We start from the raw sequence: 22,479 nt of genomic DNA, 5'->3' as shown, positions 1-22,479 counted from the left end.
AACTCCATTTTAACTTTGCTGTATTTATATACTATATAAATTTTACATGCTATATATTTACAGTGGGGCAAGTGCTTTTTATCTTTAAAAAAACAAAGATCAAACTTTAGACATCTCTGAACAACACAGCTTGTATAAACCAGACAGATTATTCAGATGAACTGTATTTAATACAGGTTCCCCACTCATCTCCTGATGCAGGACCAGTGAATAATAAGTGCATCACAGTTTGATAGCATTTAATAATAAAAATAAAAATCACAGTATGAATTTGTCTGTAACTAGACACTTTTTAGAGAGACAAAACAGACAACTGAGACTTAAGACAAGTGACAGTATATTAAGAAAATGTAATAAAAACATATGGAAGAGTATACAAATCTTCTTGAGAGATACATTCAGAACTGCATATTCATTGTTTCACAATGCTGAAAACCAGAAGATTTTCTTCAGATCTTGAATATAGCTCATGTGAAGTAAATTAGTTTCTAGTGTCAGACATCACAGAAAAAAGATGACGCTCTTTCAGAACTCTAGTTATTTGAGAGCTTGTGAAATTTTAAATAAGTCTTTAAATTAAATATACAGACTGTCAGTTGCAATTTTTTTAATTCCTGGTCGCTCTTGCACCAGATGTCTAACTTGGAGTAACATTACATGAATAACATAAAGTCAACCTGAGTCTGTAATTAAGCAGCATTTGAGATGGTCTATTCCAGGGCATTATCTCACATCAGTGAGATATTTATGTGGTAATTTACAATGTTCAGCAGTTGTAAAAAGTTTCCACCCTTTTGGATTAGAAGTATACTTTAAAAAAGAAAGTCTCAAGTTAAAAACTAAAAAAAAGTTCTTTTATGGTAAAATTCTGTACAGAAATGTTAAGCACCACTTATGACTGGATTTTGTCTTGATGGTAATTGTTCTGATAATAGATTTTAAGTTTTGGTGGCCAGATACTGGTGGTGATGTCGGGCTTGGTGGCCAGATACTGGTGGTGATGTCGGGCTTGGTGGCCAGATACTGGTGGTGATGTCGGGCTTGGTGGCCAGATATTGGTGGCGATGTCGGGCTTGGTGGCCAGATACTGGTGGCGATGTCGGGCTTGGTGGCCAGATACTGGTGGCGATGTCGGGCTTGGTGGCCAGATACTGGTGGCGATGTCGGGCTTGGTGGCCAGATACTGGTGGCGATGTCGGGCTTGGTGGCCAGATACTGGTGGCGATGTCGGGCTTGGTGGCGATGTCGGGCTTGGTGGCCAGATACTGGTGGCGATGTCGGGCTTGGTGGCTAGATATTGGTGGTGATGTCGGGCTTGGTGGTGATGTCGGGCTTGGTGGCCAGATACTGGTGGCGATGTCGGGCTTGGTGGCCAGATACTGGTGGCGATGTCGGGCTTGGTGGCCAGATATTGGTCAGGTTTGATGGTCAAAAACTGGTGATGTCAGGCTTGGTGGCCAGATATTGGTCAGGTTTGATGGTCAAAAACTGGTGATGTCGGGCTTGGTGGCCAGATATTGGTCAGGTTTGATGGTCAAAAACTGGTGGCGATGTCGGGCTTGGTGGCCAGATATTGGTCAGGTTTGATGGTCAAAAACTGGTGGCGATGTCGGGCTTGGTGGCCAGATATTGGTCAGGTTTGATGGTCAAAAACTGGTGGCGATGTCGGGCTTGGTGGCCAGATATTGGTCAGGTTTGATGGTCAAAAACTGGTGATGTCAGGTTTAGTGGGAAAAAGTTGTTGGTTTTGATGGTAGGTTTAGTTTAAGCATGGAAGGCTTACATCAGTAAGCTCTGCATCTGAAAGACAAAAAGGAAACAATTTCACATAAAACTATAGAATCATTGACATTATCAAGTCCAACCATTAACCCAGGACTGCCAAGTCCATAACTAAACCCTGTCGCTAAGCACAGCATCTATGCATTCTTTTAAATACCACCCTGGGCAGCCTGATCCAATGCTTGACCACTTTTAGTCAAGAAATTTTTCCTAACACCCAACCTAAACCTCCCCTGGTGCAACTTGAGGCTGTTTCCTCTTGTCTGGTTGCTTGTTACCTGGGAGAAGAGCCCTATCCCCACCTGCCTACAGCCCCTGTCAGGCAGCTGTAGAGAGCAATAAGGTTCCCCCCGAGCCTTCTCCTCTCCGGACTAAAACACCCAGTTCCCTGCATAGCTTCCCAATGTCCTTATAGTCCACTAGAGTTGCCTGCTCGTTCTTCCAAAGGTCATAAACTCTCCTTTTTCCCCCGCTGAGTTCCACTCAAAGCTCTGTCCAGCCAGGCCAGTCTTCCTTCCCACCAGCTTGTCTTTCAGCACATGGACACAGCCTGCTCCCGTGCCTTTAAGCTTCCTTCTTGAAGAATGCCCAGCCTTCCTGGAGCCCTCGGCCCTTGGGGACTGTCTCCCAAGGGACTGCTGACCAGGCTCCTAAACAGGCCAAAGTCAACCCTCCAGAAGTCCAAGGTAGCAGCTCTGCTGCCCCCTCTCCTCAGAGAATCAAAAACTATCATCTTGTGATCACTGTGTGTAAGATGTCTCCGACCATCACATCACCCACCAGTCCTCCTCTGTGAACAACAGGTCCAGGGAGGCACCTTCCCTCGTTGGCTCACTGGCCAGCTGCGTCAGTTATTTTCCACGCAGTCCAGGAACCTCCTGGACTGTGTCCTCTCTGCCATGTTGTACTTCAGTGGATAGCTGGTAGGCTGAAGTCCCCCACAAGAACAAGGGCTAGTGATCTTGAGACTTCTCCCAGCTGTTTGCAGAATGTTTCATCTGCCTCTTCATCCTGTCTGGGCGGTCTGTGACAGGCTCCCACCAGGATATCTGCCTTGTTGGCCCTCCTCCTAAACACTCAACCCTGCTGTCCCCATCATCCAGCTCTGGGCAGCTGGAACGTTCCCTGACACACAGAGCTACCCCACTGCCTCTCCTTCCTCACCTCTCCCTTCTGGAGAGTTTGTGGCCATCCGCTGCTGCACACCCACGGTGCCAGCCATCCCACCACACTTCTGTGATGGCGACTATGTCATAGGCTTCCTGCTGCGTGATGGCTTCCAGCTCCTCCTGTTGGTTGCCCATCCTTTGGGCATTGGCACAGATGCACTTCAGCTGTGCTGCTGACCTCGCCTGCGGCCCTGCCATGCTTCCCCTAGGCTCATCTCTAACCAGCTTTGGTTTGTTCCCTTCCTGCTTCAAATCTAGTTTGAAGCCCTCTGGCTGAGCCCTGCTAGCTCCTGACCTAGGAGCCTTTTCCCCTGTGGGGCAGGTGAAGCCCAGCTGTCACCAGCAGGCCTGCTGCCATCATTTTGACCCATGGTCAAAAAACCCCAAAATTTAGCTGGTGATACTAGGCCTGGAGCCAGGTATGGATCTGTGTCATCTTCTGATGACACATCGCATCGTTCCCTGCAACTAGCAGGATAGAAGAACACACCACTTGTGCTCCTGAGCCCTCAGCCAGTCGCCCCAAGGCCCTGAGGTCTCTTGATTGCCCTCAGGCTTCTTGTCTGGATGTCAGCACTGCCCCCCTGGACGCCAGCAGCAGCAACAGGCAGAGGGCAAGGGCTCCCTTGCGGGTTCGGTCTGCTTGGCGCATCAGGCCCTCCACTTCTCTCAGAGCGGAGTCAACCATGACAACCACCTTTTTTTTTTTTTTTTTTTTTCCTTAGCAGAGCTGGCCATGATGCACAGGGGTGGCCGCCTCTCCCTAGATGCCTCCTCCAGCCTGGCCAGGGTTTCTTCACACTGCCATTTTCCCGGCCCTCAGGCTCCAGAGCTGCACAGCTGTTGTATGGGGGTACCTCAAGGCAGGCCAGGGGGCGATTCCCGGCTTCTATTCTTCCTCATCTCTTAGGACCCCTCCATCTGCCTGGAGGCGAGTAGGCAGGGGACCCTCCGCTCCTTGTGATGTGCCCACCCGATGCATTTGGCTCTGTGATGGTAGAGAGCAGCTCCACCAGCCTGTACCCCTCTCACGCTCCCTGATACTCCTTAACCTTTCCCCGGCCTCAGTCCTCAGGCTGAGCAGATCATCCACTGGTTGCGCCTCATGCAGGTGTTACCCCTGCCACCCTCCGGCAGCAGCAACAGGCTCAGGCAGTGCCTGCAGCCCCCAACCTGGGCAGCTGCATCTGTCTGTGGGCTCTGCCTGGGTCACCACAGGCCTTCTGGTGCTGCCTTTGGGCAGAGTGGAAGCCACAGCTAGGTTTCTTCTAGGGGGGGCAATGACCACCTACTGAATGACCGCTTCTGGAGCACGCCTCTGAGCCATTAGGATGACTATTGTGCACACTGCCGTGCTGTGACATGTAGGAATATAGGAAATTAACTGCTCTAAACCAGCTCCTTCTCCCATCCTATCTGGGTTTTTCTTAAATCACAAGTTAGCACTAACCATTTTCATCATTATTAATGAATGCAAAGTAAAGTGAGTCCTGGTAAGAAGGCACAACCTAGCAGTTCCTTCTCTGTTGTTCCTGGTCTGCCTCTGGCTTGTTTGAGAGGTTCAGTACTCTCTAAAAATGCACTGACAAAGCAGCTTTTGTTTGAGATTAGATTCCATCATTCAGAAAATCCTACTCGAGAGCCATATTTTCCAAAAAAGGCTAACTAACCTTCCACAAGATGACACTAACGAACATCCACAGACTTGATGAAATACTAAAATTCTCAAGACAAGAAAATTGCTTTCCACAGCTGTCCTAGCCCGCTTGTGTCACAAGTAGTATATCAAAGTGGGGTACTGTCCTATTTATCAATGAACACCCCTTTCACCTACACAGCCCAGTAATCTTAATGCTCCTGACTTCCGTAATGAGATGCCAGACATTTACTTTCTTACTGTACTTTTGACTGGTTTAATAAAAAAAAAAAACCAAACCAAAAACGAGTTTGCCATCTGCTGGCCAGAGAATTCAAGAAAGCCAAATCAGTGTTGGAGCAGATGTCTTCCTTCTGTTTGATTCCTGATTTATCAGCTACAACTGAGACACTTTTAGTGCAATAAGGATTATTTTGACATTAGTATCATTAAAAAAAGTCTATTTTTACAACAATAGTATTTGAAAGACCTCAATTCAGTTGTCCTTAAATTTTCCCTGTTAGAGAGATAAATAACATAAGAAATTTTACAAGAAGAATGTGTGAACTTCCTCTTTGCCTTAAGCAAACTTTTTGGTGGAAGAATCTACTGACTGTGGCAGTCTACCTCAATATGGAACGCACATGAAATTTTTAAAAATTAAAATCTCTTCCAAGATTAAACTTCTCCAAATTGTGAAATGCATTCAGCTATAATGCAAGAAGATAAAATTCTTTTGTTTTCTATGGCAGAATGACATTTTCAACATTGGGCTATCAATGAACAGGATTGTCACTGACTATTAACCCAATTCTTCAATTCTGGGTAGGTATAAAACGTAGAAAATTTAAAAACAAAACTTCCTTTTGGATAGTGAGCTGTCATCTTCAGGGATTATCTGTAAGGAGCAAAATAGATGTGGAGGGAGGGACTGGTGCTTTATTAAAATACCTGAGTAACTGAGACTGGCTTTATGTCAGATAATGAGTATTTAAGAAGGTCGTATTTTTGTTATAAACACTTCTGTTCAGAAAACTTTCAAGGAAAGTGTTGCCAAATTCGATTTTAGATGTTGAATTTGTTGCAGTGTGCGATCTTCTCTGCAGAATTCTAAAGTTAATTAATTTAAACCATATTATCTGCTGAGAGCCCAAGTCAGGTTTAATGACAGACAGTTCAGTGTAAATTCATCAGGCACTCAAGTCTATATTTAGTTCTTTTTATAAGAAGCATCAAATGGACTTTTTTAATATTCAAAATTGGGAAAAAGCCGTTTCATCAGCCCACTTCTCTGTGTTTTTAAGCCTATGATAACAGGAAAACACCCACAAGTAAATAAAACAATAGCAGGAATTTAACAAACTCCAGTGTTAAACTGAAGTGTCCTTGGGAGGGTTAACAACTGCACTTAGAGGAAGGCAGAACTACATCTGAAACAACAATATTTCAGTATCATCACCAACTTAAATTACTCCGAATAAGCAATCGGCACTGTTTCTATGTTACGAAATAGCTGACGGTAGAATTTTATTTACGTCAACTACTCTGGCAGTCTTTTTTAGGAAGATGGTGTTTCACTACAATATTACTAGCCTGGAAGTTTCACTCCATCATCTTTGATCTTGACTACTGAACCTCCTGTCTAACTACTAGATTCTTTTTTGAGATACAGCTGCCCAAGGTTTTCTTTCCTAGTTAGTTGGACTGAATTTAATAAAGCATCTTGCATCTCCCCACTTGTCACTTCACCATCAGATCAAATTACAATTATTTGCCCTCCAACCCCTTCACAGTTTTACTTCAGATTTTCTTTCCTAGCAGTCATTTGAAAATGGAAAAAAAAAAAAAAAGACTATCAACTTTTTTTTTATATTAATGCAGACTGTTCAGACGCCATCATATCAAAGCAGAGGTTTCATTACCCAAGCATTTAAAGATTGTTTTAAATATCATTGTCTATGTAAATAAAAAGCAGTCCTGCAAACATCCTGTGGTCCCTTACCTTTAACATACTCATTGGATTTGACGGAACTGTAGTTCTTGCAGTCGCCTGCAGCAGAAAGCTTCCCTTCCTTGCAGAGTTCTTTACTGCCCTGGTTTCTGTATTGCTCACGTAAATAGTCGCCTGGAGGACAGGACTCTGCCTTCTCCCATGTTTTCTTCTGGAAGCGATGATCTAAACACTCCAACAAGTCTTTCAGTTTCCTCACATGTTTCTTCTTTTTCTTCTTCTTCTTATGTTTGCGATTGTCATTATCAAAGTGGAGCACAGAGACATCCACATCATTAAGTCTGAAGAAAACATGCAAGTTAAAAACAGAAAAACAGATGTGGCACTTGATGCATATATGAAACGTTACTTAATTTACCACAGGTGATGACTTGCAGAGTGTCAGCTATTTTGTGGCAATTTCTGCACATCTAACTTAATTTAGATGCAGGAAACTTAAGCCCTCAGATCGAAGGACAATAGGTCCTGGTTTGTACACAAATCATTAACAGAGGCTACATGTGGAACATGTGGCATTAAAAAAATAAAAATTGTAACCTAATCAAGAACAGTGTGCAGATGTGATTCTAACTACATGGCCCAGATCTAGTGTTCTAACACAATTCAGCAATATCTTTCTTATCGTCACTTCACTACCCTAATGACATGATCCCAGCCAGATTATGCTATATCAGTAATTTAGAAACAATTTTTAAAAGACAGACATGAGAAACACCCAAAAAAGAATTAGGAAAAACTGATTATGGTGGAATCCTGGCTTACTTGTAATCCTTGTCTCGATGTTTGTCTTTGGACTTCTTTTTCTTCTTGACCTTCTTGTATTTTTTCATTCTTTGGTCATCTGTCTTTCGGCATTTCTTTTCTATTTCGCTTCCGCTTCCTTCTGTGTCGGTATATTTTCTTTTGCCATTTCTCAGTTTTTCCTTCTCATTTTCCCGGGAAAAGTCCTCAAAATTTGCATGAGCTGACACGGGTGGAAATGCATGCCTTTCACGAGAATATTTTTCAGGTTGCTGCGGAGGGACTGAACAGTGATGCAAGCTCGCCCTGTGGCTGCTGAAGTGATGTGCGTCTTCCTCCCTAGAAGGTGTGTTGTAAGCCCATCTGCTTTTGCAATGATAATCCTTGTGTGACCTGCTGTTGTAAGCTTGACTTGATTTGTCAAAGTCTTTATCACAATGAGAGGACTTCCTCTCTCTACCCTCTCTTGTTCCATGAGAGGAATAATAATCGTAGTATCGGCATTTTTCCCATCTCCGTGGTTCATCTTGATAATATCTTTCTCTGCTCCAAGTTCTCTCTCCTTTGGAATGATAATACCTATTCCTGTCTTGTTCTGTTCTCTCTCTGCTTCGGGATCTATAACGAGGATATTTTCCTGAGCTTTTGCCATTATTTGGACTGCTTCTTTCATTATGGGAAGATCTGTACTTGCTTTCATTGCAATACTCCTGCTTATGACGATTTTGCTTATGTGTTTCCACACTGCGAGAGCACCTCCTCTTGTGGGAACGATCGTCTGATCTGCTTCTGGATTGCTTCTCCTTCTCTTCAGTGTCAGAGTACTGTCTCTTCTTTCGGTAGTGCTCTTTGTCAGTTTTTTTAGTCTCGTGCATTTTTTTCTTATATTTTTTCCTATGTTTATCATCTTCACAGTTTTTATTACTCAGTCCCTCATTTTCTCTAGAAAATTGACTCTCCAAAACTTTATCCAGCTTTGTAATAGAAGAGTCATTAACAGGTGGTACCTCTACATAGTTATTAGAGATGTCCTTTGTATCTTGGCATTTATCTGTAATATCCAGAGATGCAACAGGTTTTTGAGAACTACATTCGATGTCAGACTTTATAGAGGACATTTGGCCTAATTTCTCTTCGCTCTCAGGAGACTCTTTGATGTATGAAGGATTTTCTTTTGAAATGAGTTCAGGTTCTTTTGCTCTTGTTGGTTTGTCTTTGTCTCTACTGTCTTCAGATTCACACTGCCCAAGGAATTCATCTTCAGCATCCAAAGATTTTTTCCTGACCTTGTGCTGACCATTGATATTGGGATGCGCATTATCAACTTTTGTTATAACACTTTCAGCAACTTCTTCTTTGGTAGAAAAGGTTTCAGAATCTGATTGAGTAAAAAGTTTCTCAACATCACAGCTAAAATTGGAAGAAATCTTCCTGGATTCTTCATAGGCAAACAGTGCTTCCATCACTACACTTTCCATAAGAGCATCATTCTCAGAAGGTTTCTGAGGTCCAGGGACACTGCACAAAATAAAAACATGTCTTTCACTTGAAAAAGTCCACTTAAAGGATGAATATTAAGAGTAAAATCCCCTTAAGAATTGGTGGCTACTGGAAAACTCTGACAGACATTCTCTTTAGAAACCTATTTCTCACACTTTCATCAGCTCCCAGAACAGGTGTTTTTCTTCTCTTGATTCTGCAAGTATTGCATTAAAAAGAACCCACACCCAACGTATCTGTCTCCCTCTACTTGCTGCTCTGAAACACAGCAATAACCAAACCCACTATATTTGCTCTTCCCCTAGCTAGGAAAAAGTAAACGTGGATTTCACTCTCTCCCCAAAATTGGAGAGCAGACGGTGGGAATTTACATTCACACATCCTAGAATGGAAAAGAGGGAAAGAGGAATAGAAAAAGTAACCCAGGCAACTGAAAAAAAAATACATTGAAAAACATTTTATGAAGAAATGAACATTTTCAAAGAGGCATCTGCCTGTATTTAATAACAGAGTAATATATGCTCAATATTCATGTCTGCAACACTAGAGGTACAGTGTGGAATTCTTTGTGCCGATTTAAATCTTCTTATTAAATAGTATTAATAGACAGGTAAAACAAACTTGTATGAAATCTTGTATTAATCAGTGTACTCGTTTTACCTTATTTGCTCTGATAAGCTGTGCAGCTGGCTGTATGCAATAGATTCTAAGATTACTTCTTGAGGAATTGGTGACAAAGCTACAGGTATCTACAATTAAAACACAGAAGGTAACAGGCAGAAAAAAAAATACTATCTTCAGCAGAAAACTAATTTTCTACTTTTTTTTTGTTTGCAGAATTGCTACATTAGATAGGAATCAAGATCAGTTCTAAGTTATAGGTGCTAGCCCCCTTTTACATGTCACCCACTCACACCCCCAAATATATTTCTGAAACTTACGAAGTATTATCTCAGCTGAACTCTTAAAGTTGACACACAATTATATGTCAGCTCAGCTCTGCAAATTCTTATGGCGTAACAGCATAAAGCATTACAATGAAAACTGCACTGTGTGTTTTTTCAGTATTTCACACAAATTAGGGATGTTATAATACATCATAGGCAAGAAATTCTAGATGGAAAAAAACATAACTCACTGTTTCGAAAAATCCATTTGTGTTAGAGAAGAAAATCTCAGAAGGTTGAACAGGTTGGACTTGGCAAAGGGAATCATCAAGTTTCAGTCCATTTGCTTTAGATTCATTATCTAAACTAATAGCACCATTTAGTGAATCATTTTTTGGCAGCTCACGCTGGGATCTTTCTTCTTCAGCGCTTTGAGAGGAAGAATGGGAATTCTGCAACGCACAGACCATCTTTCCAGTCAAAATTCCATTAGAAGATACTATGTTGCAATTCCTTTTAAACAAGCCCTTCAACTCCTCAGACTTTCCTGAAGATTCCGCACTGTAAGGGACTGCGTTCTCAGAGCTGAGTTTAGGATTTCCATTCATTGCTGGCTCAACAAAAATTTCATTAGGAGCTTCCTGTTTGGACATGTTAGTGACAACTGACATTGTAGATGCATTTGAGGTAGACTCTGCTGCAGAAGAATTTGTAATTGTGGATGAAGGAACAGGCTTGCTTAGATCCTCATTTTCCAAAGAACTGGTACTAGTGTCAGAGTGTGACACACTCTGACACACAGGCATTTTGTTATGAATACTGATAGTGATCTTCTGGTTTTTTGATGGCTCTGTAATTGAAGGCCTGTTAATTGACCAGTTTTGAATACAAGCTGTTGGTGGAGCTGAAGATGGTCTCTTTAGGGTGATATTAACAGTATCCTCTTTTAGGGGTCCATTTCCATTTAAACGACTTGAATTCTGTATTTAAAAAGATGACATTGTAAGATGGATATGTGCAGACACACAGCCTTTAAAAGTTTTAAAAGATGAGATTCTCCTACTGAGTATTTCAACATATAGCCTCAACACGTAAGTTTGTATTGGAAGGGGGGTGTTCTTTCTTCTTAAGTCCAACAAGTGTGTTTAATTACTGCTTTTGGTTCACTGCATATCAGTATCAAATGAGCATTACTTTTGAAACCCACCCAAACAATTTAACATTGACTAAATCTACTCCCAAATATATTTATTTTCCCCTTTAAACACTCCCTGAAAACACTGGAATAATTGTTGTGGTACTCAGGTACAAGACAATTTGTCTTCACTGTCTCTGCTCAAGTGACGGGGTGGGGAGTATCTTAACTTTTATATTATTATTCTTTAAGCATTAATAGACTACTTTAATTGTCTCAAGAGTGTAGCTTTTAGTGCTTTAGAAAGCCTAGTTGAAAGCATAAAGTAATGGAGTAGCAACAAAAAAATCCCACACCAAACCCCACTATCAATTTGGTGCCATTATCTGCCCCCTTCAAATTACCTTAATCATATGAGGAGGAAGTCGTGGTCCCATATATCCAGCCTGCTTACTATTAGACCCTCGCTGACCAAGGAATGAACGGGGATAAGACGGTGCTGGTAAGTAAAAAGTACGATCTCCAAGTGTCAAATCATAGCGCCTTGGGAAAAGAGCAGTGATGTTAGTAGAGTTTTTCTTTCAGCCTATTCTTGGATTATATAGAGCCCCATCCTATAATTTTATAGGAACAGTTTATATGACACAGAAGACATATACAGATGACTTTACCCAGACTACAAACTGCAAATTGTCTGCCTACAATGACTACCCTTTTCAGAGCAATAAACCATCTATGGCCTTAATTTCTCCTCTTTTCTAAATTAGCCAGCCAGCTACCGAGAGCAGATATGTAGCAACGTACACAAGTGCAGCAGTTTAAGGCCAAGCAACAAAAGATAATAAATGACATGGGGAATTTCAGGTTAGACGGAACTGAATTATACAAATAGTAATCTTCTCCCAGGACAGAAAGAAAAACACTTGAAAAGAGGAAAAGTATCAATAACAGGAAAGTAAATATATTCTGAACACATTCAGTATTTGTTATTACCTGATATAAAAAAGTACATAAGCTTGCTGATTGAGGACTGTTTTGATATCAGAAAGCTCAACTGAGGCATCGTTCATTCGATACCAAAGTCCATTACCGGCCTGCAAATAAAGACAATAATATCTTCAGATGAATTGTATGTTTTCCAAATGACATTACAGATAGAACACTACAGAACAAAACAAATCAAGACATACAATGCAACCTTTTCCCCTAAAACCACTGGTTACCAGTAACATTTTAATTTCTTTGTCAGCACCGATTTTACTCTGTTAGAAATCAAGCTGATGCCTACCTTTATGAAGCAGAGATAGTGTCCTGCATTACAGTTGAAACCACTATGTACGAGAACTGCATATAAAGCATAGAAGAGTGGATCTCCAATCGACTGGGACATATATGCTCGAAGATCCAAATATTCAGGGTATTTTACCTCCTAAACACAGACCAAGAAGATTAAAAAATTATCCTGATATACTTCATCGAGTAGCCAGAGAAAAACACTACTAAGACTGCAGACTAATATTATAGGATTCTTTTAATTTATTAATTTTAAAATACTTATAAACAACACAAATAATTAAGTTGCAGAGAACTGTTTTCTACAGAATTGGCTCTTCAAGAGTAAGGCAGATGCTTATAGTCACATAGGAACTTCATTTTTTTAAAAAAGAAAGGAGTCGCCATAGTTATTATATCAACTTTTCTTAGACTACAGTTATTATTCTATAGTTATTGGCTGCAAACGTTAACAACTTTTAAATCAGTAACCGTCTTTGGGAAATCTCCCATTCCAAGAAGATGAAGTTACATTACAGCTGTAAATATACCTTGTTGATCTTTCCACCTGTGAAATTTGCAAATCTTTTCAGCGATATTGTAAGAACATTGGAAGAACGATGTATCGTGTATCTCTTTGATGCAGGAACCATCTTTTTACACCTTAAAAACAAGCACAGACAAATGTTTTAACAGCATATTCTTTTTGCCCTCCCCAAAGTCAAACAAGTTTTCATCTCTCACACATGCTTATGCTATTTGAATGATATTTACTTGCATAATATTTTTTCTTTTCATAAATCCATACACTGCATTTCAGGTTTGTTAATAGAGAGAAGATAGCAGGATATAAGAGGACAGCTCTACAGAACAAAGAATAAAGGATTTAGAGCATTATATTTTAATAGCCAAACAAGTGTCTGAACATGTATTTTTATTATGCCAAAAAAGCAAGGCTTCCCAATAACTCAGAATGAAGGAGGACTAGGAATCTCTCACATCACCAAAATGTAAGGCAAGATACCATCTCTTGTTATACCAAAGTGGCTATTTCGAGCATTGTCCTGGGCACATTCTTTCAACTTTCTGCAGGAATACCAATATTAAAAGTGGAACAAGACAGTCTCAGTCCTCGGAACTAGACACTGCAAATAATTCCCCAAATGCATCATTATCAATGTAAAAAAAATTACTGGAAGGAAACAGTCATTCTGTAGGATGGAGGCATTGGACAGTAATAAGTCTTCATGTCCTTTGAAACAAAATTGTTAATTCTAAGTTTGTTGCATTGTACACTCAAAGGGCAGAGGTACAGAGTAATGAAATTCAACCACTAAGCACAGCCAATGACTGAAACATGCCAGCTTACATCATCCAGGAAAATGCTGTTGACAGTTAACAAACAGAATTAATTTTTTCAAATTCTGATGTCAAAATACAAGGCAGAGAATTCCAAACTGATGGAGAATGCCTATGAACAAAGAAGAGACCCACCCAGACTAAGAAAACAAAAGTTCTATAAAATTCTATGAAACTTGTAATTAGATACAAAGTTTTGAGGCAGTAATCTTCATTAGAAAGATTAATTTTTAAATTCACTAAAGGACTGAAACTTCTGGTTTTGTGTGTGACTAAACTGATCACACCCACATCAGTGAAGGACCATACGATTCAGATGTGAAGTGCTCACCACAGCCACATTACTCTTCCTCAGCCATAATCTGTAAACTATGAGAATTCTTCCTACATTACATGTTGCTTGCTAGGATCCACAAACTAAAATGAACCTGGGATCAAACTGTTGCAATAGCCTATTGGATGCTCTTTATTCAATATCTACATTCAAATGTACTAATTAACTTACAGTTTTCCAACAACAAAGAGCAGTTTATCATTTAGAAGGATTGAACAAGAAATGTTACAGAACTGAGCCTGGCAGTCTGCTTTTCCGAGTTTGAACAACAACTAGTTTTGCCAAAATATCTTATGCAAACGTTCAATGCTGTTACATATGTAGAAACATTTTACATATTGATCAGCATATAGGATATCTTCACTCCATATGCTTTCACGAAGCATAGGTTACATTTAGAGTGGCTCATTTGGCTCATTTTAGACAACAGCAGTCTGTTCACATTCACTGACACCTAACTAAGACCTTCAGGAAGCCGATGTTGCCTTCCACACCAAATTGTCCATAGCTCCATGCTTCAGCTCACCACTACTTATCAGACATGCCCTTTTAACTTCTGGCTGTATAAATACTTCAGCATGCACCTTCACACTTAGGAAGGCTGACAAGCCCCAGTGTAGACAATACTAGGAATAAGAGTCTAATATGAGCTAACGGCCACGATTCTTATAATATATTTCCAAATATTCAAACAGAAACACAAAAATTACTCACTTAGAACCAAATGTATTATTTCCCAAGCTTTGAATGATTTCAAAGTATTAGTTGTAGAAACAAAACTAAATGAAAGAACAGAGAGCTGTGTCTTGTTATTTCTAAACAAAGTAAAAAAAAAAACCACCTTACGCTTTAAGTCATGCAATATGTTAAATCTGTATCTTGTATTAAGATGTAATTAGTAATAATCTTACTTGCTACATTTATAGCTATTTTCACCGTCCAGTTGTTCTGGTTTCACAAATTGTTCTAGAGCTTTGGTGACAGATGTAACTGCCTAGATGAGTAAGAAAGTAGAGCACTAAGTCACTGGAAATGCAAAATTTCAAACACTTACTAGTAGGTTACAAGAGAACCTTGCTAATTCATACTTAAGTGACCTACTGTGAACCGGCAAACACTATGAAGTAGGCAACAACAGAATACACTGAGCATTTACCTCATTTGAAAATGACTACTTTGAAATAAATTTTGCGGTGCCACAGACGGCATCTGTATGGTATGCTTTAGCATCAATAAAGAGAACAATCAAACCCAACAGTCTAACAACAGATGTATACTGAAGTAGAATAATTGAGAAGTATGATAGTATCATTGTTTATGTACATATAACTACTGTTTTTTCAGCTTAAATCCAACAGCAAATGTTGAGACCATTTACATGGCTCCTACCAAAGTACAAATCCTATCCACTCCCAACCACCACCAAACTCTTTTTGTTTTAACAGTGTAAGTTTTTAAGTAACATGACTTTTTTTTTTTTAGAAAGCTCTAAAGTCTTTACACATCTCAACACATATTCACATAACATCTTACCTTTATATCCAAAGTAATATCAAGGAATGGCTCGTACGTATCTGAAACTGCTTTGCAGTTCAAGCACTTTACTGGAATGAAAACACAAATGCTTAACAATATGCAAAGGAGACTGACTAAAGTAATATGCATTAATAATTTAAATTTGCACAGTTAAACTACAAACTCCTTTACTACAGACAGACAAAAAGACACAGACCAGTTTGAAGGACACTAAGATTTTTAGGAAGTACCTCGGGATCTAAGATATCCTCCAAATATTTGATAAATAAGTGTGGTGGCTTGAGAAGATCGATCCAATCTGGAAAAAAAAAAAAAATAATAAAATAATCAGACCTCAGAAGATTTAAGGCACAAAGTTAACTCTTCAAACAGTTTTTCTTTTCATGAAAACAAAGGACAGATTTTAATTTATGATAGTAAATAAAGGAGTAAGAGGGGCTAGAGAACATTTAAAAGTTAATTAGTTTATGCTTACTTGGTGCTTCCATTCAAGCAAGCTTTCTGCAAAGCATCAACAGTGAAGCATAAGAATTCATGTGCATCCTCTTGACTGCCAAAATGGAAATGTTTTCCTATTCCTAATAAATGAGAAGGTGGTTATATTTATCTCATATAAAACTAAAGAAAACTCACATTTCTAAAATCTCTCTTTAAAGTATCAAAATAAGTTTATATGCATCAAACAATTCTTTGATTTTTTTTTTTTTTAATCAAAAGATAAAACCATCTAAAATTACTTACTTTTAAGGCCATTAATAACAGATGTAGGTTTGATGGCATTATTAGAGCAACACAGGACCTGGTTAATGTGAGTTTCCATCGTGCACATCATACAGAAGCCTTCTTCATGACCTGAAGAGTAACAGAAGAAAGCATTCCAGTCTAGTCAAATACACATTGCTACAAAAAATACCCAAACAAAAACAACACAACAAAACACCACCAAACTAAAACAAAGAAAAAAAATCTTTAAATTATAGGTACAATGTCCACTCTCCATCCTACATTCCCTTCTCCCAAGCTGTTAAAACCCCAACAGGTTTGTGACATTTTATTACTCAGAACTGTATAAAACAAAAATGTTAGTAAAGTCTGTATAAGTAACTATTGCAATGTCATTATTTTTTTGCAGGCTGACAGGAATGTGAACTCCACGACTGCAGATTATATGAGGAAACAATATTGACATTGATGATACAGCACTAAGAGAAAATGTGTTATTTTCAGCACACTGCTGTCAGGTGAGTTACATGACAGAGCTAAGAATCCTCTGGGAGAAAGGAAAGATTTAAGTATGTGTTAGTATTTCTGCCCTCCTTTTTTCAACAGAATTCTTAACCAAAATGATTTTTATATATGGTAAGAAAACACAGTTAAATTTCTAAGAATAAATACTAATATACCAGACTAGAAACCATACAGGTGCCTTTGTAAAGACGCATACATATGAACATGAGAAGAGGCTCCTAGGCTTAAGTTCAAGTAAATTTGATAAAAATGAAATTCAAAGAACACAAATTCAAGGGTTTAACACCCACAAACTTATTTAGGCTATAATCAGTCTAAATTTTAATACAGTCTCACACAAGTTTCTACTTGAGCTCATAAGAGATAAGCTTGTAGTGCTTTCTAGGGTGTTATTTTTTTAATGGGTCAACAGCAAACATATGCTTTATCACAGTATTAATGCATTACTGTATCCAGGCTCTGACAACTAAGACTCTATGATGCCAACATCCTAAATTTTATCACCTTTCTACTAGCAGGAAACCCAAATGCCAAATGTTAATCAAAAGCATTACTTTACAATGCACTTCATTGATCACATTAAAAAAAAATAATATATGTATAATTTCTTGTTTCAAGTTTTACCATAGTGCAATAAATGAACAAATGCACTTAATATGCTCTTCTGAGACCCCTGTTAATATAATCATAGGCTCATTTAGGTTAGATATGACCTTTAAGATCATGTTCAAAGCCACCTTCTACAGATAAAATAGGACAACTAAGAGTTTTCTTCCCAGAATCACCATTGTTCTTTCTTCTTTAGAGCTGTCCAACAGATTTATAATGATGTTCGAAAGTACTCACATGACTGGGTGTGTTCAAGAGAAAGCATGTAATTGGCGAGAGGAGGCGTGTAAGTCAAACACTGTAGAGTAGAATTAAGAAAACACGTGTTGCCGAGATTCAGCAGCCCAACTCCAACACTTTGTTTTTGTTGCCAATCCATGCATATTTTCTCAGGTGGAAAAAGAATCCTCTGTGGCGGGGCAATTCCATCGTTAACAACTGCAGGAAAATTGTATTTTAAAAGAGATGTATTGCTTTTGTTTTAAAAAGGCTATTTAAAAAGCAGCATTCTGCAGAAGCACCCAGAGCAACCAGCTATACTCCAAAACACAAAAACATATGATGCACAGTTTTAGCACCACCACTTGAATTTGCTTGTCAACACACTGTTTTGGACAATGGCTTATTCATCTGTTTTAATTCTTGTAATGCATGACAAAGTACCACTCCGACTTCAGTAACTGTTGCCAGGTTTCTTTCCCTCTCTAGTCCTTAATCTGATTACTAATTCAATTATTGTTCTTTTCCTTATTGTAACTTAAGCCACAAACTTACACTTCTAATTATACAGTAATAAATATAAGAACCAAGACAGAAAAATGAGCAAGTAACTAGAACAGAAGGTAACCCTATAGATATCAGATCTCTTCCTATGCAGTGTTACCATTCAAAGACTTGCAAATAATGGAAGCCATGAAGTGCAATAGTAAAATGTACTTTTCTCTGCCTAACAGAGAAGACCTAGGTAAATCTGTGTATTATAAAAAGCTCCCCATAATTGATGGTAACTAGACCAAAACTAAGTTACAAATAGATTGTAACTAGATAAAACTAAGTTTTGCAACACCAGTCCCTTCAGTTGCCTTAGGGGATTCACAAAACTGATGTCTTTATTTGTCATAGTCCCATTTTATAGCAATGTAACAAATAAGAACTGCATTTTCTACTTCTAAGAAAAAGGGGGGAGGGCCAAAGACACACTTACCTAGATCTCTTTGGGCAAAATGCTTAGATTTTTGAGATGATCTACAATAAATAGCACCTCCACGTCCTTTGTCCGCAGATACTTTGTTTGGATCTTCTCCAGGTGGTACCCGGCCCAGATTTGCAGTGCGTGATGACATGATTCTAATACGGGGCTTCTTAGGTTTATCAGATTGCCCTGATGAGGGTTTTTTAGGTTTTGAAGATTTTGGCTTGTTAACTATGGTCATTGTTCATCTGTAACAGAGGCAAAAGTGCTGGTTGACATATGAACGTCAAAAAGCATTCCAAAAAGAAAACAACAGGATAAATCCTATCACTTAGTCTCAAAGAAATAACTTGAAGAACTAAATAACTAATAAGAATTAAAGAAACCAATCAAACAAACAAAAAACCCCAAACCCAACACCAAGCCAAAGCTAAACGCACAAAGCAGAATTTTCCATCAAAACAGTACCAATGTTACTTTTAACTTCTGCAGAGCTGGGGACTGATGACACTGCTTACACTTTCATGGGATTTAAATCCATCACAGTTATGAAGACCTTTTTTTTATTATTATTTTTAAAGGAGCTGTGAGAAGTGCTGGCCTGTTGAGATCCAGGAGGAGTTGTTTTCACTCCTGGGAACCACACACCACTAAGACACAGAGGATGGGATATAGCTCTGAGAAATCCTGGGAAAGGAGAGCAAGAAAACACTTGTAAATTTATTTCTGCCTAGGTTTCCTCTGCCCCTCCAAGAAATACTTGTTTGGATACAGTTTTGGTAGCAGTACTTGTGGTTATTTTGCATCTATCATGTTTACAACTCTTACTATCAACCAAAAAGTTGAACCAAAAAGCATCTTTTTCAATTCTACTTATGTGAAGCTGTACATTTTTCCCCTGACAAAATGACAGGTGAATGCAAGCCTTAAAAAGGGAATGCTGAATGTAAAAGAAATCAAAACAAGCCCTCAGCCCTCAAGGACAAAGGCAGTAACTAATATTAAATCCTTTTTAAAATACTGATTAGGTGTCAAGATGATACCACTTTAAATACCTGTAATTGCATGTACATAGTAAGACACTGAATAATTGCAAGATCAATTACCAATTTCTATATGCACATTTTTGCTACTACCTTACTATAGTACATAGGGCCTTTTTAAGTTTAGGGAAACTATAAACTTAACTGAGGGCTTAAAGCATAAGCTGCTTTGTTATACTGGAATAACTGAGAACAAAGCATAAAGCAGTTTCTGCTTTATGGCCCAACTTGATTGCTACTGATAAAACTTAAGGTAGATGAAACAAAATACAATAAATTAGAGAACTTACAGTCCCACAAAAGACAAATTATCTGTGAAGCCTTTAATTATATCTTCTTCCCTTTAAATTTTCAAGTTAAAATGCACTCTATAAACATTTTCCATTTCTGAGAAGTTAATACACAGAAGTGGAAAATTCTCTTTCATTTTACTGGGAAATGAACATCTTTGTCTATTTGGAAGACTAAGATGACAGTTCTTGGGCCCAGTGATTTTCAGGTAAAATCCAGTCCTCAAATTGCCAGTGGCACCTCCGATTGAAAGGGAAAGTGTTTCAGCAACATATTTAAAACATATTTGCGAGACAAAAACCAGAAGCAAGCTTGCAGTGAAAGGCAAACATGAATGTCGTCACAAAAAAGTCAGAGCGGTATATAAACCAATGTGGTAAGCCTTATGTATTCTTAAATTTATTTTTGACAACTGACTGATACATTACCAGGTTATCAGGCACTGTACAACAACAAATACCAGCGCTAGTAAGAATAACTCAGAGCCACCGCTTTTTCAAAATATGCCAACATCATTCTTAATCCCGATGTAACACCTCTTTGACAAAGAAGTACAAGAACTACACACACCGATATTTTTTTCCCCTCTCGTTGTTTAACATACATAGAGATGCTGTTCCTATACCACTGCTGAGTATAAATGTACACCGTCATGTGTACGGAGCATTCATTTCCCCATGTCAATGGCCAAAAGAAACTTTTCCCGGTACGATATGGAAAAGTAAAGCAAACAGAACAGTTACTTTCCTCCCATGTGGAGTTCTGTAGCAGCATCGTTTAATTTTTTTCAGCCACCTCATCACAAAACACATCAGTTACGACACAGATCTAAATATTTATGTTTGGTCTCGGCTTTGCATGCAGTAAATCACAGCTCCGGAAGATTTCATACAAGATCCCATTCACAAAAACGCGTTTAGGCAGGGAGCAGCGATTACACGCTTATCTCATTACAAAACAAACATTTTCAGCAGCGATTGTAAAATAATACACACAGGGGAAAAAAAAAAAAAAAAAAAAAAAGCTAGGTGGAAATAAGGAGTAATAAGAAACTACTATGGCATATATATGAAGACCAGGACGTTTACGCCTCTGGATTACAAACTACACTGCCACACGGCAACACTACTGCAAGGAAAATGATAAAAAGATGGAGAAAACCCCAAGCGCAGCCCCGCCGCGCCAGTTTGACTTTCATTACAAAATAACCCAGCCACTAAGGCAGGAACGGCGGCATTAATCCTCACTTTACCTTTAACTGGGAGCCAGTTGGAGAGGGAAAGGCAGGGAACCTCCTGGCCGCACTCGGCTCGCCCCCCGCTGCCTGGTTCCCAACGTCCCCGCCTGCCCTGGGTCACCACGGTTACCCCCCTTTGTAACGGAACAACCCAGCTCCAACGGCCGCCCGGTCCCGGCGCTACAGCACCACCCGGACACCCCCCGCCCGGCCTTTCCGCAGGGTCCCGGCAACGCTGCGGCACCCGAGGCCGGGGGCTGCGCCCCAAGGCTGGGCACAGCGCTCCTGCACCCAACATGTCCGCGCTGGTGAGCGGCAGGAGCCCAACGACACAAACCCAAACCGACAGGCAGGCGAGGGGGGCCGGGAAGCGGCGCCGGGGGAGCCGCCGCTCCGCTTCGCCCGGCCTCGTCCTCCTCCCTCCGCCTCACCAGGCAGCCCCTCGGCCGCCGGCCCGGCTGGGGGAGGCCCGCGCCGCCTCAGCGCCCGCCCTGCTCGCCCTCCCCGCCCCGCGTTACCTTTCGTAGCCCTGACCCGCGTTATCTTTCGGAGCCCCGACCCGCGCACCGCTGCCGGCCCGGAGGCAGGACCGCTACTGGCATCGCCGAACGGCGACTCCGTACCCATGGCAACGCGCCGGGGGGGGGCGGAGCGGGGGGGCGGGGGGCAGGAAGGGGAGACGAATCGAACCCCGACCCTCCGAGCGCGAGGCGGCAGGCCCCGCGGGGAGCCGCCGCCTCGCCGAGCGGGGAACGACGCCGCGGGACCCAGGGCAAGGGCATCCCGGCCGCCCCCTCCCCCCGCCGGCACCGGGACGTGGGAAAGCAACGCCGAGCCCCCGCGCCGGCAGGAGGAGGAGGGAAGAGGCAGGCGGCGGGCGGGCGCCGGCGGGACCCCGGCGCCTAACGGAGGAGGCGGGCGCGGAGCCGAGGCATCGCGCCGGGCACCGCCGCCCCGCGCCGCGCCGGGAGGGGGCCGGTCCCGCCGGCCCAGGGGGTGGCGGTGGCGCCGGGGCTGGGTCCCTCCGCCGCGTGCTGGGGACGGCGCCCCGCCCCGCCCGGGGGTCCCACCCCCTCCGGCTGCCCGCCAGCCAGGAGGGCAGCGGCCGAGTGCCCGGCCGGCGCCCCGGCGGGGTGGGCTGGGCTGGGCTGAGCCGGCTGCTCCCGCCGGTCGCTTTCCCTTCCCTTTCCCGGGCCGGCCCCTCCCCCCGGCCCATTGATTTCCAGGCAGGGAAGCGCACGCCGCGCTGCCGGGGTCTGCCAGGCCGCCGCCAGGCCCGGCTCTCCCCCCCCGGCTCCATTACCTGGCTCGGCCCCGCTTGACTCGGCGCTGCCGGGTCCCCCTCGCCGCAGCCCCCGCCTCAGCCCGGCCCGCTCCGCCTACTGTTACAGCCCGTCGGGGAACAATGACGTCCCTCCGCCGGCCTCTTGCATCCGGGGCCCGGCGCCGGCCGGGCAGGCGGGCGGGGGGAGGAAAGGAGGCGGCGGCGGCGGCGGC

The 22,479-nt window shown here is 41.5% G+C and overlaps 1 protein-coding gene and 1 long non-coding RNA gene across 2 annotated transcripts; one reads left to right on the top strand and one right to left on the bottom strand.

The window, feature by feature from the left end:
• The first annotated feature begins 1,277 nt into the window (after positions 1 to 1,277).
• Positions 1,278 to 1,802, top strand: LOC129735835 (uncharacterized). Its single transcript, XR_008731696.1, has 3 exons — positions 1,278 to 1,326; positions 1,462 to 1,525; positions 1,694 to 1,802. It is a non-coding gene; the product is annotated as an uncharacterized LOC129735835 (long non-coding RNA).
• Positions 1,549 to 22,442, bottom strand: USP42 (ubiquitin specific peptidase 42). Its single transcript, XM_055706894.1, has 17 exons — positions 22,286 to 22,442; positions 18,424 to 18,659; positions 17,457 to 17,657; positions 16,104 to 16,214; positions 15,838 to 15,940; positions 15,593 to 15,660; positions 15,360 to 15,430; positions 14,738 to 14,820; positions 12,685 to 12,796; positions 12,150 to 12,290; positions 11,855 to 11,955; positions 11,266 to 11,404; positions 9,978 to 10,706; positions 9,500 to 9,588; positions 7,361 to 8,857; positions 6,590 to 6,879; positions 1,549 to 1,800 (listed from the first exon to the last, which is right to left on the bottom strand). The coding sequence occupies exons 2-17, from the start codon at positions 18,650 to 18,652 to the stop codon at positions 1,760 to 1,762; spliced, it is 4,005 nt and encodes a 1,334-aa protein (XP_055562869.1). The 5' UTR covers positions 18,653 to 18,659; positions 22,286 to 22,442; the 3' UTR covers positions 1,549 to 1,759.
• Between the last annotated feature and the right edge of the window lie 37 nt (positions 22,443 to 22,479).

This window comes from Falco cherrug, chromosome 4, assembly GCF_023634085.1.
Source record: "Falco cherrug isolate bFalChe1 chromosome 4, bFalChe1.pri, whole genome shotgun sequence".
Taxonomy (NCBI): Eukaryota; Metazoa; Chordata; class Aves; order Falconiformes; family Falconidae; genus Falco; species Falco cherrug.
Note: the sequence above shows the minus strand (reverse complement) of the source record. Positions and strands in the feature narration are given on the sequence as shown.